At 30.3% G+C, this 17,527-nt stretch overlaps 5 protein-coding genes across 10 annotated transcripts in view; 3 read left to right on the forward strand and 2 right to left on the reverse strand.

Annotated features, from left to right (window-relative positions):
- The first annotated feature begins 383 nt into the window (after positions 1 to 383).
- Positions 384 to 6,493, forward strand: LOC123016421 (solute carrier family 2, facilitated glucose transporter member 8-like). 5 transcript variants are annotated; one of them, XM_044416806.1, is made up of 3 exons: positions 384 to 604; positions 4,262 to 4,463; positions 4,512 to 6,458. In XM_044416806.1, exons 2-3 carry the CDS (start codon positions 4,334 to 4,336, stop codon positions 5,774 to 5,776), a joined length of 1,395 nt encoding a protein of 464 aa, XP_044272741.1. In that variant the 5' UTR covers positions 384 to 604; positions 4,262 to 4,333; the 3' UTR covers positions 5,777 to 6,458. The 5 variants fall into 5 exon arrangements, with proteins under 5 accessions (XP_044272741.1, XP_044272740.1, XP_044272743.1 ...); XM_044416805.1 differs by lacking the exon at positions 384 to 604 and adding an exon at positions 667 to 816 and having other exon boundaries at positions 4,512 to 6,457; XM_044416808.1 differs by lacking the exon at positions 384 to 604 and adding an exon at positions 1,240 to 1,287.
- Positions 5,767 to 6,131, reverse strand: LOC123016422 (COX assembly mitochondrial protein 2 homolog). The gene has a single exon (XM_044416811.1). It carries the CDS (start codon positions 6,077 to 6,079, stop codon positions 5,834 to 5,836), a length of 246 nt encoding a protein of 81 aa, XP_044272746.1. The 5' UTR covers positions 6,080 to 6,131; the 3' UTR covers positions 5,767 to 5,833.
- Positions 6,494 to 8,339: 1,846 nt separating the features above from the next.
- LOC123016297 (globin-like) lies at positions 8,340 to 12,285 on the forward strand. The gene is made up of 5 exons (XM_044416607.1): positions 8,340 to 8,354; positions 8,405 to 8,544; positions 11,488 to 11,655; positions 11,701 to 11,923; positions 11,970 to 12,285. The coding sequence occupies exons 3-5, from the start codon at positions 11,498 to 11,500 to the stop codon at positions 12,081 to 12,083; spliced, it is 495 nt and encodes a 164-aa protein (XP_044272542.1). The 5' UTR covers positions 8,340 to 8,354; positions 8,405 to 8,544; positions 11,488 to 11,497; the 3' UTR covers positions 12,084 to 12,285.
- Positions 12,286 to 13,434: 1,149 nt separating this feature from the next.
- On the forward strand, positions 13,435 to 14,933 carry LOC123016296 (cytoglobin-1-like). 2 transcript variants are annotated; one of them, XM_044416606.1, is made up of 4 exons: positions 13,437 to 13,961; positions 14,283 to 14,442; positions 14,490 to 14,712; positions 14,760 to 14,933. In XM_044416606.1, the coding sequence occupies exons 2-4, from the start codon at positions 14,285 to 14,287 to the stop codon at positions 14,883 to 14,885; spliced, it is 507 nt and encodes a 168-aa protein (XP_044272541.1). In that variant the 5' UTR covers positions 13,437 to 13,961; positions 14,283 to 14,284; the 3' UTR covers positions 14,886 to 14,933. The 2 variants fall into 2 exon arrangements, with proteins under 2 accessions (XP_044272540.1, XP_044272541.1); XM_044416605.1 differs by having other exon boundaries at positions 13,435 to 14,442.
- LOC123016294 (MOXD1 homolog 1) overlaps positions 14,925 to 17,527 on the reverse strand; it is a 14,549-nt gene continuing 11,946 nt past the window's right edge. The window contains exons 5-7 of the mRNA XM_044416600.1: positions 15,667 to 16,634; positions 15,280 to 15,616; positions 14,925 to 15,229 (exon numbers count right to left, since the gene is read on the reverse strand). Coding sequence (XP_044272535.1) covers positions 15,071 to 15,229; positions 15,280 to 15,616; positions 15,667 to 16,634 — 1,464 coding nt within the window. The 3' untranslated portion in view covers positions 14,925 to 15,070. The remainder of the gene's footprint in view (positions 15,230 to 15,279; positions 15,617 to 15,666; positions 16,635 to 17,527) is intronic.

The following is a 17,527-nucleotide window of genomic DNA, read 5'->3' on the forward strand; positions in this document are numbered from 1 at the left end:
ACAAAAGAACAGCTGCGGTAGTATTTTTTGCAAAATTGTTTCGTGTCGTTGATTACAAGTTCAGATAAATTTCAACCGTCATAAATTATTTTTTAACCTTGTCTTTGAAATTTATTTATATAGAACAATACATAATAACAATATAGTCAATAGTCTACCAGTAGTTGTCAACATTTTTAGCCCCAGTTCCTCAGGGTAGTTATTTATTCAAAAATTAATTTAGGACTTTTTTATACACTTCCAAATCAATAGTTAATTTCTATTTTCGTTGATTATTATCACCCAAACTTGTTTCTTTTTCGTAGAATGTGTTCACAAATCAGCAGTTTTTATACCGACTTGTGAAGGGTTGTTATGATGTGATAGTGCGCTGTAATAAGCATCGTCGGAGAAGTAGCTCATTTAGAATAATATCTGGGTTTGCACATCAAATCTAGATACATTTTACTGTGTATTTTTATACCAAATTAGAAAACAAAAAAAAATCACTTTCGTGTTAAAGAAAATAAAAAGTTCAAAGCTCAACCGATTCTCAATACAACATTGTAAACCAGTTAATCAATCGTCTTTGTGATGGTAAGAAAGGTCCAGACCACATGTGTAGGTAAGTAAAAGAAAGGTGAATGCCCACATCAGTGACTGAAGCGATAGCTTAGGATATTCGCAATTTGTATATAGTTAGAAAGAAAAGTACGGTATTTTTTACTGTTAGTTAAAAAATTAAACGATGATGGCAAAAAAATTCTGTAATTTTCCAATGAAATAAACCACAACTAATTAACCAGACGCTAAGTGACAGTTTACGTATATATGTAGGTATGTAGATAATTATTCTTCATATTTCCGAAATAATCCCTCAAATATGTCAATGTCGTAAAACGTGATTAGAATTTATCCGGTGTTGGATTACCTCGCGTCTCATTTTTCACGTAATAAGTTTGAGAATCACTGCACTATTATCTAATACCTATTTCCCGAAACTTAGTTTCAGTGTTTCAAGAATTTTATTTGTTAGTGATTAACAACAAAAATTTTTAGGTGCGCTTTATTTTTTTATCAGAGATCACACTGTGTTAACACAAAAATATCATTTAGTCTGTAAATAATAACAAATTAAAACTATAATCTGAATTAATTAATGAGCAGGTTGCCTGTAGTGTTAAATAAACAAAGGGTTTATTCATTACATTGTATAATTATGTTATGTGGTGTATCGGTGCCATTATATGATTGGACAGGCGTGAAAAATATTCCCAAGTTTGTAATAAGCTGTTTCATTGTTGATACGTAAGTACTTTGAATAATTTCTACCAAAAAAATCCTATTGTTGCTGAACCCTGGCTGTAATAATAAGTCTGGACTTTCTCCTCTAATTTAATAATAGTGCAAAAATTAAAGAAAGTTGTCCAATTATTTATTTTGTAAATTATACGTATTATTGTGTCGTTAAAGACTTATATCACTTTTTTAAAATATGTTACGATGGGCTCTAAATTTTGTTTTTTTATTTTGATTTTTACTAGATATAATTTTACAAAATTACATATTCCAGACTTGATTTACTTAGGTATATAAGTAATTATTGTCAAAACCATTCGTACATTGAACGTTTCATAAAAAAGAAACAAATATAGGAATACACGAGTCATATCCTATACCTTTATAAAATTTCCTGCACATAAATTAGTAATAATAGTTATTTGTAAGGCTCGGATTATATGCAAAATGCATATTTGTTATTAAGAGGTATATCAACAAAATTGTAAGTTCTCTATGCATATCTAATGTTTTTTGATTAAAATAAGCCAAATAAAAAATGCATATTTGTGCATATTTTATTCAAATCATAAATCTACGATTAAAAACTTCAGTTCAAGTTAATATTTTCTTCAAATCACAAATTTCCGATTAAAAATTTCAGTTCAAGTAAAAAATTGGACAGTTTAAGAAAATTGATCCGATTACAAAATATTTTAAAGGGAAAAAAAAACGGTAATTCGTAAACTGGACTTAAAGAATTAGTATCCTGCTGAGTGTTTCCTTTTTAAATTCGTTTTATACAGGGTGAATATAAAGTATGTAAGTGAGCGTTTTTTTTTTAATTCATTTGCCTCCAGAAAATAATAATTACCTATTATAAATTAAAGTAATATAAAAAATGTGATCGTATTTTGAGAACGAAAAAAAGAAATAGTTTATGCAAAAAACATTTGATTCTATACTTTTTATTCACCTGGTATGGCAATAATTCTTCCATTTGGACAAGTAGTAGCCTGCAAATGAATTTTAGCGAAATTATTTAAAGTGATATGATCTGAAAAGTACAGATTTCTTAGAAAGGCTTAAATACTTTATTAAAATGGCTTGTCTGAGGCAAAATTTATTTATTTATTCTCTTTCGTTCATTGTATACATACCAGGTGAATAAAAAGTATGGAACCAACCGTTTTTTGCTTAAACTATTTATTTTTTCAAAAAACTAATTGATGAGTGGTAAACTACTATAAAAATGTGATATAAAATTTTTCGAAATTTCCTTTTATTTTTGAGTTCTACAAAAAAAATAATTTTTTTAAATGGCAACTCACTATAAAATCATTTTTCTCATAAAAGCTATACTCTAAGGATTACAACTATCTGCGTTATTTTTAATTTTTTCAAAAAAATTTTTTCACATAAATTGCAATTTTGACAAAAAAAATCGCATAACTCAAAAACAAAACAAAATTTCGTTCTGAAATTACGATCACATTTTTTATATTACTTTAATTTATATTAATTATTATTTTCCGGAGGCAAATGATTAAAAATAAAACCGCTTGGTTCCATACTTTATATTCACCCTGTATATGCAACTCAAGATGCCGAAAATACAAAGTTTAGTGTACCTACTCAAGGATAAAAATTTATCCCCACTTTGATTTTTTAGTGTTAAAAGTTTTGCATATCGATGCATATTTGGCATATATTGGAGTATATTTCTTAATATCTTGTGCATATTTTTTTTAAATATATGCGCATATTTTACTTATTTTATGTGCCTTATCCGAGCCTTAGTTATTTGTATTACAACGGAGGAAAGTGTATCTGGGTAGTAAGCACCCAGGGAGGAGAAGACACTTTCCTGCGGTGTAGTATATATAATTTTTCCTACGATCCAGCAAGAAAAATTTAAAAACTACCAATGTCTCCTGATACCTCAATTTTGGAAAGCCGTTCAAACAAGTTTTCAAACGAAAAAAAGAAAAATTCAATTTTTAAGAAATACAGTAAACAAATGGGTTTTTTACAATTGAATGTTGTTCCTAAATTAAAAAAGTACTTCACACACACAATATCTGAGTTTTTATCTCATTTTAAGTATTTGTAACGGATTGAAAAAAGGTATTATTTAAATTGCATGAAAAAAATACAGTAACATAAGTAGGTAATCCACAATACGCCAAAAATAAATCAAAAAATTCGTCCGAAGTTTTTTTATAAAAAAATAAAATGGCCAAAAATAGAGGTTTTTTTAAATTTATTTTTAAACGGAACGGACAAAAAAAATTAAATTTATATATATTGCTGCAAAGACCATGAAAAAGGTATGATATTTTTTTCAGAATTTTTAAATAACAATATATTTTTTATTCAGTATAGTTCAACCTTAAATTTATTGGCATGTTATTCCGTTTCTCACTGACCACTTTCCTTTCTGGAAATAGGGTGGAAAAACTTACTTTTTGTTGTGGATGTAAGGAAAAAATAAAAAAAAATTCGTATTCGTAATTCTGCAAAATTTATTTTTACCACATCTAACGTTTTTTTAAAGTCAAATGTTCAGTTCACTTTTATCTAATTTGAGATCACCTTAACTCACTTCTAGTATCTTGCACCTGCTTGCATTTTGATTATTTAGATACGCAAATTCTGAAAATTTTCCGCAGAGATTATTTAATATGCACTTATCTACTATTTGCAATGATATAAAGTTTCTAACACACGAAGTGTTTGATAAGAGAAATTTCCGCGATTTCTGCTTGACATTTAAATTTAGACTTGGCAGCGAGTCCTCAGACAGCTGATTCCATCCCAGTCACAAAATTCTTTCTTTAACAAATCAATTAAAATTTATCAGCCTATAAAGAATTGTTCAATGAAGGCCGTCGCAATAATGCGGCAAAACGCTAATTGTCGTCCACATAATATTAAAGCAATGTTCAGTAGCCGGCATTCCTTTGGCAAGACACGCAAAATCAACACACTTTATTTATTTTAGAATCAGTTGCTGATCTCAGGCATAAAACAATTAAAGTGATAAATCAACAAAAATATTTAGTTAAGTGCCCCAATGGAAGCAAATAAAAGACAACTAGAGGTGAAGCTCGACCATGAGTGCATTTACGTTTTTGAGAGGAAAGAAGAAATGGCCCCTTCGAAGTTTCGGCGGAAAGTCTGGCAAATCCTGCCTTCAATTTGTGGTAAGTCAGTTGCTACCACTAGAACTATTTTGAAAGAATTAATTCTAGCAACCCTTATGTGTCTACCATTTGGCATAATGCTAGGGTGGCCTTCTCCGACTTATCCCACTTTGATCCAGCCCGGGGCTCCAGTCTGGATCAGCATGGACCAAAGCGCCATGATTGCAGGATTCCTCATGATCGGCAATACTGTCTCCACCCCTTTTTCGTCAATCCAGCGAATAGGAGCCAAATACGGGATCATCATCGGGGCTAGTCTCATTACCATTGGCTGGATTGTGATGTGGCAAGCCCGTGACGTCTTCTGGCTACTAGGAAGTCGTTTCCTGATTGGTGCAGGAAACGGTTTTGGCACCGGTCAAGTCAAACTCTACATCAACGAAATCTGTCAAGACTCCCTAGCCCAAACCATGGCCAAACAAATCAACCTCTATGTTTTCCTAGGCGTGTTTCTGGCTTTCTCGTATGGACCCTTTGTTGATTTTCGAAATTTCAGCATAATCACTTCAATCATATCAGTTTTGGTCCTGTTTCTTGCCATTTTCTTGCCATCAACTCCACGGGAACTGGTCAAAAGTGGCAAAATGACTGAAGCCCGAAAATTGATCGCTTTTCTGAGCCCCGATTTGAGCGTCAGTGAAGAGATTGTGAAAATCAAAGAGCGGATTAATGCCCCTGATAATAGTATCAGTTTTTGTGATTTAGTAAAAAAGGAAAGTTTGCGGAAAAATTTTGCGATTTTTGCCTGTTTGGTGTTTTTTCAGCAGTTTTCGGGAGCTCCGGCGACTGTGGTTTACTCGCAAATGATTTTTGAGAAGGCACATTGTCCAAGGCCGGAAATGTGTGCTTTGGTGTATTCTCTAATGTTTTTAATAGCGAATTTTTACGGGATTTTTTGTGTTCCTAGTCACAATAAAAAATACGTTCTCTTGTTCTCCTCAATAGGAGTTTCAGTATTATTAGTTTTAAATATAATAGTCTTAGTTGAGGAAGCTAATGTTCATTTTTGGCAATTCACCTCTTTGGTGATCCTTCTGTTGTATATTCTAGTCCATGTTGTGGGATTAGGAACCGTTCCTTTCCTCCTAATCCCTGAGTTATTTCCCAAAGAAGTAAACAAAATCATGGTCCAGTTTTTAATCATGTCGAACTCGATGTTCGCCTTGATTATAACAAAAATCTTCCAGGTTTTATTAACAAATTTCGGGTTGGTCACCCCCTTGTGCTTATTTCTGACGGTTAGTACCTTCTCTATCATCTTTGTGATAATTTTTGTGCCGAGTAAAAGTAATAATAAATCGAATAACACGTGACTTCGTTTATTTCCTCTTACATAATAACAACAATTGACTTAATTGATTCAATTCTACTTAATCTAAGTTTTTATCCTCACGAAGTAGTCTCCGCAATTTCTCCTTCATCTCTTTGGATTTTTCAAAGTTTCGTTGGCGTCGAGCAAGTCTCTCTTCTTTCAGGCATTTGGTCATTTGGTGGTCGAGGGAATTACAGTAACCGACGAATTTCCGAAAGGGGTGTTCATTGTGACATTCTTGCAATAATCGGATCAATTCATTGCACTTTTCTGAGTGCAAATGTTGCGACAAATCTGTATGCATTTTGCCAAATTTACTAATGAGAATGACAGTCGTCTATCAAGTGGGCTTGTGTCAGAACTACACCAGCCATCTAGCGAACGATAATCAAACTTCAACCAAGTAGAAATCTTGTTATAATTTGGCTTTCAAAACACTGAGAGGGCGTTACAAAACGTAATTTGAATTTTTTTGACCAAAAATAACTCATCGATTTTACTTTCTTCAAACAAGATAAATTTGCGTGCGTTTTGGGCTGTTTAAATTGCCAGAGATAAGTTAAATGTCAAAAAAGCTTATTGGAGTTCAACATGCAATAGATGACTTGTATACAATAAGAACTTAATTAAAGTCTATAAGTGCACGTGTCTTTTATTTATAATGGAATTGAACGTTAATGGGATACTAAATTGAAGATATTGACGGTTTGTGGTCCCAATTTAATTTACAGATTGAGTATAATGGAGTCTTGCAAAAAAAGGAGTAAATTTTTTATTGAATCATTGTTTGCTATTTTTAGAACGTCTTGTAAACTTGTAAGAAAAATATTGAATAAATGAGTGATAAACTCATTTGCTACATTTCAGATTACGAAAAAAATGGTGTATATTTAGTTGCCTACATATAGTTTAAAACTTAATAATTGAGACTAATAATTATGATTTGTGTATCTACATTTCATCAATACAATTTAATCATAAAAATAACACTTTGTAAAAACACATTTTTTTTGTTGATATAACTTACGTTTGGCTAATTATTTTTGTAATCATGTAATCATTTATGTAATTATATTCTCTAACTGGAAAAATAACTGGATATTCTAAGAGAGTTACGTCGGTTTGATTTTATAAGCTATAGTCCTGGAAACATACTTTTAAGTACACTTATTACCTAGATAAGGTTTTTGAAGATTGCAATTATAACTTCTAAATGCATTAGTTACTTAATTTTAAAATCTGTATAAAACTAAATAATTAGTAATGGTTTTTTTGTTGTATTTTATTTTTTACTTAAATAATTTTAATATAAATTTACAATCTTAAATCTTTTATTATTTTTGTTTAACGAAAAAATAATGGCTTTGTCCGGGATTGAAAAACAAATTTTTGAGTTTTAGTTTATAGTGGGTTTGTTTTGTTTTACCAATGCAGAAAAAAATACTGAACTGTATTAATAACTAATTTGTTAAAAGAATTCCTATAATAAATTATTGCTTTCCTGAAATATTCTTGTTTTTATAATAATTAGTCACTTTATAAACGCGTGCACTTTTGTGATGACTTGTAATAAAAGAAATAGAGATATTGATTATTTTTGCCCCCATTGATGACCAAAGATGACCTCAATGCACCATGGGGGGCAAATTTTATCCGATTAATTTTTAGTATTGTGCTAAACTTAAAATTGGGCTGTTTTCAGTGATTCCAAAATAAATTATTGGTTTAAGCCAGACATTAACGTACCGAAATAGATTTTAATTGCATTTTATAGTGACTGTCTGTTTAATTTAGTTCCAAAATTTATATACATTTATGATTTACAAATTATAACTCACATTATTTGATATAATAATATTACAATCTGAAAATGTGCAAGAAAGCCTTTTTTAGACCGGATGTTAACAATAACTTGTTTGCCGATTAGCTTCTCAAATCGATCATTTTTATCTCCACATGTTACACTATTCTTCATTCATACCTTATTTAGTATGATTCATGTGACAAGTGTGATAATAAAAATCTTGTATCAACCTCTTAACCTTTCAATAATTAATTCCATCAGACAGATCCAAGTACCAGGTTCCAGGTTAGATATGTATTGAGGACCAGATAATCGAAAGTAAACAATTAATACACAACAGTAGCAACAAAATTATTTCGGCAAACAAATCATTTTTAGCACTTTCAAAAATAAATTTCGTATGTAAATAACGGAGATCATCATGTGTCTACTCACATGACCCAAACAAACAGATAACGCGTGCTATTTTTCGCATTTTTCGAAATACTTATTTCCCACAACTGCGTATTGATACTTAATTAAGACATTAATTAAAAATCAAGGCCTCACACCGGAAACTAATAATAATGCAACAACTTTATTAACTTGTATCAATAAATTAGTACCAAATTTGGTATCACAGAGATAAAAAAATCCTTGTAATGTTTGAGTCACACTTCTATTTAAGAAATAAATTATCAAAGATTTCACAATATTGATGATATACAGAGTGAGTGCTAAAAAGTGGCACGTTTTTGTAATGTGTGTGTGGTGGTTTTGGTTGTAATAGAGTCTGGTAGGTATTCATTACGAGTTCCTATTGATTAGATCTAATTCAGAATGTAGCGGCAGCACGTTGCACATCTTTTGTTGTAGATTGTGGGGACGGCGTTCGCACGATATTATAAATTTAGTTTGAGACAAGACATACGAAAACAACGACGCTTGTGGTGCATGACATCGTTGACTCCTAAATAGAATTAATTGTGAGTAGCTTCAATTTTAATTAATTTTTCTGTGATAGTTTTAAAAGTTTTCACAAGAAAAAAGTTAGTGTAGTTTCATCTTAGTAAATAAATTTTTAATTTGCCGTTGTCTAATTTCATTGAATTAGGAATTAAGTAACCAACTTATAAAAATGTTGTTACATATTTAATTACTTTGCACTTGAGCTAATTTGTGTGAAAATTGATTAAAACAATAAAATTTTAACAATAAGACAAGTGTGGGATTGATTCTACACGTCTTTCGTCTTAGCCAATAAAATTTTTCATTATTATTTTTGTTGTGGTAGGGATTATTAGTTTAAAATAATTTAATAATTTAATAATTTAATATCATTTATGAATAAAATTAAAAATAATTGTATTTGTATGTTCAAAACAAAAATTTAGTCGCTGTTATGTTTGATAACATCAAGAAAATTAAAAGACAATTAGATACAATGCGATCAAAAAGTCTTTCTATCAAGTAGACGTTCTAGTTGAGGACGTATGTTGCATGGCAGTTCGTATGGTTATCTAGATGTCAAAAAATTATTTTATAAAAATTAAAACACTGAGCTAATGAATTTGAATTATTATACGTCTCAAAACAAACTAAAATAAGAGTTTGTTGGTGTTTATTCATAAAAATCGTTCACCACGGTTTCCTTTACATAAAAAATATTTTGAAATTTCTCATTTGTCATTGTGACATTTTATTTTCCACAGACATACGTTTTAAATTTCTACGCTTGCTTGATAGACACACTTTTTGATAGCACTGTAGAAAAGTTTCTGTGTATTGCTGTATTTTTTAAATTATTAAATAATAATTAAACTTTAGAAGGACTCTGATTTTGTTTTTTTCAATTTTCAATTGATTTATTTAACCAAATTATTATTGATGAAAAAATAAAAAAGCCTTTATTGCTAGTAAAGAAAAATGTACTTTTAACTCTGTAGACAAGTTTTTGCTGCTCCATTCACACAGTGCTTTGGATTAGTGAGCTTTTGTTTTTGGAAATGGCAAAAAAGTAAAACATGTCATTATTTCAACAAAGCGTTTGCTTTCTAAAAGCGAATTTTTAAGCAACGTTCTTTATTTGGGACACCTATTTTCATTTTGCTAAAGAAAAAAGTTACAATAATAAATAATCTACTTTTATTTAATTTTTTTTATTTAATTAATTAAAAAGTTAGATACCAAATATCTACCACCTGAAATTAACTTAAAAAATATGCAACACCTAAACCTATACTTATTGTTCAGTAACTTATTTATACTTTATCGAAAGTACTTTTATCACAATTTGCATTTACAAACATATTACTAAATTTTAGGAGGGATTTGATTTATTTTTTTTGTAACACCATTATTGGTAAAAAATTACTGTTTATCGTATATTAACAGAAGAATTATGGAATAAGCACCACTGATAAATATCTCGAACGGCTTCTTTTGGTCGCCTCTGGCACTACCTACCTACATTTTCGAACTAAAAAATAATTTTAAAAAAGTACAATATTTTTACTTAATTAGAAATATTTTTTTATATCTTAAATGTAATTTTATCAGAATTTTTATTTACAAACATTTTTTGTAACACCATTAGTAAAGAAATATTATCGTTAATTGTTTATTAACAAAAGAGTTAGTTATTTACAATTCGCAAATTTGATACGTCCGACTTGATTAAAAACTATTTATTAGAAGTATGATTTTTTTTTAATAAATAGTTTTAAAATTTTTTATTGACTTTTTTAAATAAATATATTTTTTGAACATTTCTGTTCTTTAAATTTACTTCATTATTCCAAACATAATTAAAAATTTAAAAAAAACAACATAAAACAGCTTCAGAAATACCTGCAAATAAAAAAATATTCTTGTAATTTTATAATGTTTGTAATTTATCTAATCTTTCTCAAGTAGCTTAACTTTTTCTAATTTATCGTTTAATAAATTATATTATTTGGTAAATTTGGGACTAATACAAAATCTAAAAAAATTATGCAATAATGTAACAATGCAAAAATATTATCGTTAATTGTTTATTAACGAAAGAGTTAGTTATTTACAATTTACAAATTTGGTACGTCCGACTTGATTATAAACTATTTATTAGAAGTATGATTTTATATTAATACTTTTAAAAAATTTTATTGACTTTTTTAAATAAATACTTTCATTAAAAGGGATAATAAAATACATTTCTGTTTTTCAAATTTACTTCATTATTATAAACATAATTAAAAATAAAAAAACATAAAACAGCTTCAGAAATACTTGCAAATAAAAAAAATATTTTTGTGATTTTATAATGTTTGTAATTTAACTAATCTTTCTCAAGTAGCTTAACTTTTTCCAATTTATTGTTTGATAAATCATATTATTTGGTAAATTTGAGACTAATATAAAATCTAAGAAAATTATGCAATAATGTAACAATGCAAATGGAAATGCATGACCATAATTTATAATAAAAGGTCCGACAGCTAAAAAAAAAATTCAACGTTAATAACACTTCCAAACATGTAACTTTAAATAAACAACGTTCCAATTTAATTTTTTCACCGTAAGAAGAAAATTCAACTTTAATAACACTTCCAAACATGTAACTTTAAATAAATAACGTTTCAATTTAATTTTGTTAATTTATTTTAAAATAATTGTTTAAACTTTTTCGACTTTAAGGCGAAAAATGCACGGCTTACGATGTGCAATTAGCAAAACCCGTCTCTATAGTAGGTACTATAGAAAGGCCCCTAATTCTTCAATAAGATCAAGGCCAATTTACTCATATAAATTCACAAAGCCGAAATAAATTTGAATAGAGAGGTCGGTGTAAGTGTCGTAAAAAAGGATGTCCACTCTATTCGAGATCACGGTTACGATGTAAGCGGTGCTTCAGTTTTCAACCCATTAAAACATTTTCCTTTTTGCAGTGTAGCAATCATGGGAATCATAACGAGCACATTAAGTTATTACATGACCAAGACGAACGATCCCGATCCAATTACAGGACTCACATCGAGAGACAGATATGTCATACAGACGTCTTGGACACCGGTCAAAAAGGATTTGACCGGAAATGGAGTGGCACTTCTTCTATTGTAAGCCACAGTTTTTAATCACTCTTATAATAATTCGCACTGCAGGTACTTTGAAAAATTCCCATCAACAAAAAATTATTTCGTGTTTAAAGACGTACCGAATGAGAAATTGAAAACTGATAAGAAATTTCACGCGCATTGTAACAGTGTAATGGTCACGCTCGACTCGCTCATTGCCAATTTGGACGACGGGGAACTTATTGTAAGTCTTTTAGAAAAACTCGGGAAAAATCATAAAAGGCACGGGATTAAAGAGGAAGCATATGACGTAAGTTACTCATTTTTATTACCGAAAATAAAAATAAAATTTGTAGCAACTGAAAGAAACTGTAATCGAACTTTTTACTTCTTTCATGACGAAAGAAGAGCTCGAAACCTGGGATAAGTTGTTAAAAGTGGCGTTTAGTGTTATAGTTAAATATTTGTAATACCCATTTTACAAAACTTGACCCAACTGCAATAATTTTATTACTTAAAGTAATTTTTGAATTTTTAGCATTCAAGGTTTATCTTGACTAAAATCTCCTAATATAGGCAATCAGTCATACAAGTGTGTATTACGGTACATATACTGACAATATCGGTTGAATGTTATCAATATAAATTCTAATTAAACAGTTTTATACACTATTGCTCTTAATTTTTTTAAATTATATTGATTTCACTGATATCAGATAGCAACACCAAATTATTGCGTCAAAGTAAAAGTAACTTTTGATTGAGTGACAACAATAATAATGAAGCACTTGCATCAAAAATGTATTAAATTATTAAATATGATTGTTGTTTTTGTTTCATTTAATTTTTCACTTATGATCAATTTAAAAAATTATATTATTAATAATATTGCTGTCTGCATTTATGCATCATGTTTTCTAACAAGCGTTTCTTTTAATCATTTCCTTTTGTAAAATAAGAAATAATTATAGGTAAAATAACAAGACGACCGTATTTTATCCAATAAATTTTGGAATTTTTCGAAAACTTTTTTTTTGTAAACAAAATGATTTTCGAAATCCTTTTTGTACTAAACAAAAAGTATAGAAACAAGCGTTTCTTTTAATAATTTGCTTTTGTAAAATAAGAAATAATTATAGATAAAATTACAAGACGACCGTATTTTATCCAATAAATTTTTGAATTTTACGAAAACTTTTTTTTTGTGATGACAATTTGACGCGTTGAAGTTGGAAATTTATATTCTGATTAAGCCCAACATCGTATAAATTTTAAATTTCAACGAGTAAAATTGTTTGAGACAAAAAAGTTTGAGTTAAACTTATAAATTTATTCGATAATAAAAAGGATGGTTGAGTTTTATGTGATTAGATTGACAATCTAATACAAAAATTTTTAGCCAATCAAATTACAGAATTTTTCAAATTGGGAACAATGAAATTAGTTTATAGTAAAAAAATTATGTCAAAATGATATGTTAAATTTAATTAATTTAATATTAACTACATACACACGTGTAACAAAAAAAAGTCTTAAATATTTACAGTAAACATTATTATTTACCTACTATAATATTTATAAAAAACACTATTATAATGTCAAGCCGAATTCAACTCTTAGTCTGATTTTGTCGGAAAAAATTAAACTACTTGTTAGATATTTGATAAAAATAAATTGAATAAAGTATAAATAGTTGTAATCCTCAAATCGAAGTCTTTCTAAAAAAAAAAAGTTTTATAATGGATTATAAAGTTATCATTTGAAAAAATAAAAAATTATGCAAAACTTACAACGTCACATTTTTATAGTACTTTATCATTCATCATTTAGTTTTCATTTAGTTTATTAAGCAAAAAATATTTATTGCAGTAGAAACCGTTACTTTGATTAAAAGTAATCAATCTCAAGCATAGATTTTACTATCTATGTTTTACTCAATTTATAAATAAATAAGATAATCAGTTAGACAAAATTACATTTTATCTATCAATTTGCAACGACAACAGATAATAAAAAAACAGTAACCAGCTAATTTATTGCATTTTATATTTTGAAAGATGTCTCAAAATAGAAAAATTACATAATACAATACACACATTTCGCAATATTACAACGAAATAGACAAAGTTGATTTAAATAAATACGATAAAGACTTGACTAATGATTTTAAGATATGATTTCAAATCACGTATAAACACCTCACTGATTAGGTCTAATTCAGACTGCAAGTAGTGAGAACACGTTCAACATCCTTTTAGTTGGAGGTAATTTGATTGAAGTTTTCATAGAATTACACGAACACGTTCTGTTAAATTAGCCATAATTTGGATTAACGCATAATTAGACAAGTAAGTACATTTTTTGTTTTATTGTCTCTGCGATTGAAAATTAATTAGGATTTAAACAGACAGTTTATTTAATTTTTTTAAACAAAAGCGAAAACTTTATTTTTCATAGTCATCGGCACAAGAAGGATATGCCACGTAATTATGCAACGCTTGCCAATAATGGCAGTGTAAATATTTGCAAGTTAACAAGAGTCAATTTGGTGACATCGGCTATTAATTAATAATTACTTATGGCAATTTTTCTCATAAAAATGATTAATGAATGTACTTTTCCTCAATATTTCATCGTTAGTAGACACATCCTATTTTTATTTTTATTAGAAATGGGAGGCATTATAAGTTTGTATAATTACTACACTACAAGAACCGACGACCCTGACCCTCTCACCACCCTCACGTCTAGAGAAATATACCTAGTCCAGTCCTCCTGGGGTCCTATTAAAAAAGATTTAACGGGTTATGGGGTCCAACTTCTCCTTTTGTAAGTCCCCCAAACGCATTTCACGCAACAATAATTGCAAGTTTCAGTCTTTTTAAAAAATTTCCGGAGGAACACCAAAATTTCCCGTTTCGGTATATACCGTATGAAGAGCTCGGCGCTAGTAAAAAGTTCCACGCCCATTGCAGTAACGTAATGTATGCAGTTGATTCCATTATTGATAGTTTGAAAGACGGTGAATTGTTGGTGAATATTTTGGAAAAAATCGGGAGGAATCATCACAGAAATACAGTCAAACCGATCTCGTTTTGGGTGAGTATTGCATAAAACATAACAAGTCAACAATCGAAAATTTGTAGCACGTCAAAGAAACTATGCTAGAGTTTTTTAAAAAAACGATGAATGACGAGACATTGAAAGCTTGGGACAAGGCACTGCAAGTTGCATTTGGCGTGGTTGCCAAGGAATTGGACAAGAAGAATTAGTTTTTGCTGTATTGTATTTTATTAAGTAAAAATCCCTCGTTAAAACTAGAACGTTTATTAAGTACAAAAAGTCGAATACATGTATCCGCATGACTTAATCAACTCACAGCATTGAAACTTAAATCTAGTCATAAATAATTATTTGGTGGATGATATGTACACGACCATTATTTACATTGGTTGATTTATAAACCTGACTGGAGAATTACCAAAATGATTAAAGTAACAAATCTCGATTTTATCGACACTGACGATGAGGGTGAACGTTTCAGTTTGAAGCTACATTGGATTTTTTGGTCATCGGAGTAAACTGTAAAGTTTGGGAAATTCACAATACTTTCTTTCTGTAATAAAAAATGTTAACCATGGAAAAAAAACACAAAATAAGTCTTACAATAGCAAGTGAGTCGTCACGTTTCCTACAAAAGGTTAGATGAAGCCCTGTGTAGAAATACTCCTCCATTTTCCTGGTGATCAAAGACTCGTTGTAGGGAATGTCTTGCAAATGATCCATGAACGACTTATTCCTAAACTCCTCCGGGTCCTCTATCACTAACTTATCAAACATTGTTTGTCCATCATGAGTCTCCCCTTCAATGGTATAATCTTTGGCATTTTGCAGGGCTATAATCGCCCTTCTGTTGGCTTCTGGTGACATTTCGTCGCCCGGTTGGTACGGAAATAGTGGCTGATTTGGTGAAGTTGAAGGTGAAACTGGATCAGTTTCAGCCCTAGAATCGCAAAATGAGAAAAACCAATTGTAAAAAATGACAAGACTTACTCTCCATGCAAGAAAATGTTTTCAATTTCTTCCATATTCTTTCCGTAGAACTTGTTAACCCCTAAATTTTTAAAAAAGTATTTTATGGGTGACATGGAGTAGCAACCAGCAAGTTGCGTCCTCGGATAATGTAAAACAAAAGCTAGACACATCTCCTCCTTGGTGGAGTAGCCCCCAAGTGTGGGTTTATTCCGATTAAGTGTAGAATAAGTACATTCGGTCACAAGACCATCTCCTGGAAGGATTATAACATCCTGAGACAACGCCCTTGATTGTTGGTAGTTGAAATCATAATGCTCGTCTTGCGCCAATGGTGGGAGTTCTTTCCCGGCGCGAATATGCCTCAACTTTAGTTTCCTCCCAGCTAAATGCGAATGCAACATAACCGAAACCACATGAACCCCTTCTTTCGGAAACGTCGCTTTGGTGCAATCCATGTTGCAATAACCGGCCGTTTTATATTCTTTCTGATACGGAGGGATGAAATGTAAGCTTGACAATGCAATCCCCGTTGTCAAAATCCCTCCTTCATTCTCCCTCAAGTCGCTGGTGTAGTGAAGTCGAAGTCCTGACGTGTCTTGCGTTTGCTTCATGGCCGGATTGTCAAAATGGACTTCTAGCATGTAAAATGATTTTTTCTTGGCGGCGAGAGGAAGTCCAACGTGTTTGGGGTAATTTTCGCCTTTGGAACCGATAGCCCAGGCTACCAAGGGGGTGAGGCATTTTTCCCACTCGGGGGCCATGTTAGGGCCGTAGCACAATCGGCCGGTCTCTTTAGAGAAACGTTCCCATTTGAGGTAGTCTTCGCCATCGAGTTCGCACTCGTGGAGGATCATGTGGTGCACGAAGGAGGTGTGGTTAGGGCCGATGAGGGGCTCGTAACCCACGATGTGGTGCTTGTGCTGCAGAGTGGGGGCTTTGAAGATCTTGCACCAGTAGACGGTGTTCATGTTGCTGATTATTTCAAACTGGAATAAGTAAAAAAATGCTACAAGAATTTACTTAACATTTTTTTTATCCGCAAACGTCACAAAAGTGACCACTTTTATGTCACAAGTACAATCAGCGTAGAAAAGATTGTCCTCCTAGTAAACCGCCCGGACCATTAGAGGCTGAACTCATAAACCACAGCAATAAATCTTTTACATTGTAAACGTCATTTCTTATTTACCAATACATTTATTTTCAAGTGAAACTCAATTACCGATTTTACTTTCAATTGAGTAAATAACAAATTATTTTGAAAAATTCACAACTTTATACTGCATCTAAAAATTAAATTAAAAAATAATTTTAATTAATGCTTAATTTGTTCTTTATACCGGGTGGGGCATCAGTTACGCGCACTTGATAAATCGCGACTTCAAATTAATTAAAACTGGCGATATTTCATATACCTAACTAATTATTGATAGGGTATAATTTGAGAATTTTTCTAATTCTGCGTCGGTCAGTATAAAAATTAGAATTAAATTTTTTGGGAGAAAATTAGTTTTTATTTTTTTTTGGCTTTGTTTGTGAATGAAAAATTACCAAAAAATTAGAGAATGTACCTTACTAATGCCCAGGTAAGTGTGAAAAAATTCAACAATTTTATTTAATTAGAAGTGGGGATTTTCTTTTTGGGCGTAACGGATGCCCCACCCGGTATACTAAGATAGCAAGTAAATGGCATAATTAAATAAACAATATTATTATTATTAGTAATACCTAATAAAAACCATTTATTATTAGGAATTAAAATAACAAATCTAACCAGATACAATGTAACATAACTCTTTAATTTATTGACAGCTTAATTCTTTTTATATGGGAACAAGTATTGCAAATGGCAAATTAAATAATTTCATATCATATGTAT

The sequence above is a fragment of the Tribolium madens genome, unplaced genomic scaffold (assembly GCF_015345945.1).
Source record: "Tribolium madens isolate multiple individuals breed KSU strain unplaced genomic scaffold, Tmad_KSU_1.1 Scaffold_1;HRSCAF=32;Tcas5.2_LG8, whole genome shotgun sequence".
NCBI lineage: Eukaryota > Metazoa > Arthropoda > Insecta > Coleoptera > Tenebrionidae > Tribolium > Tribolium madens.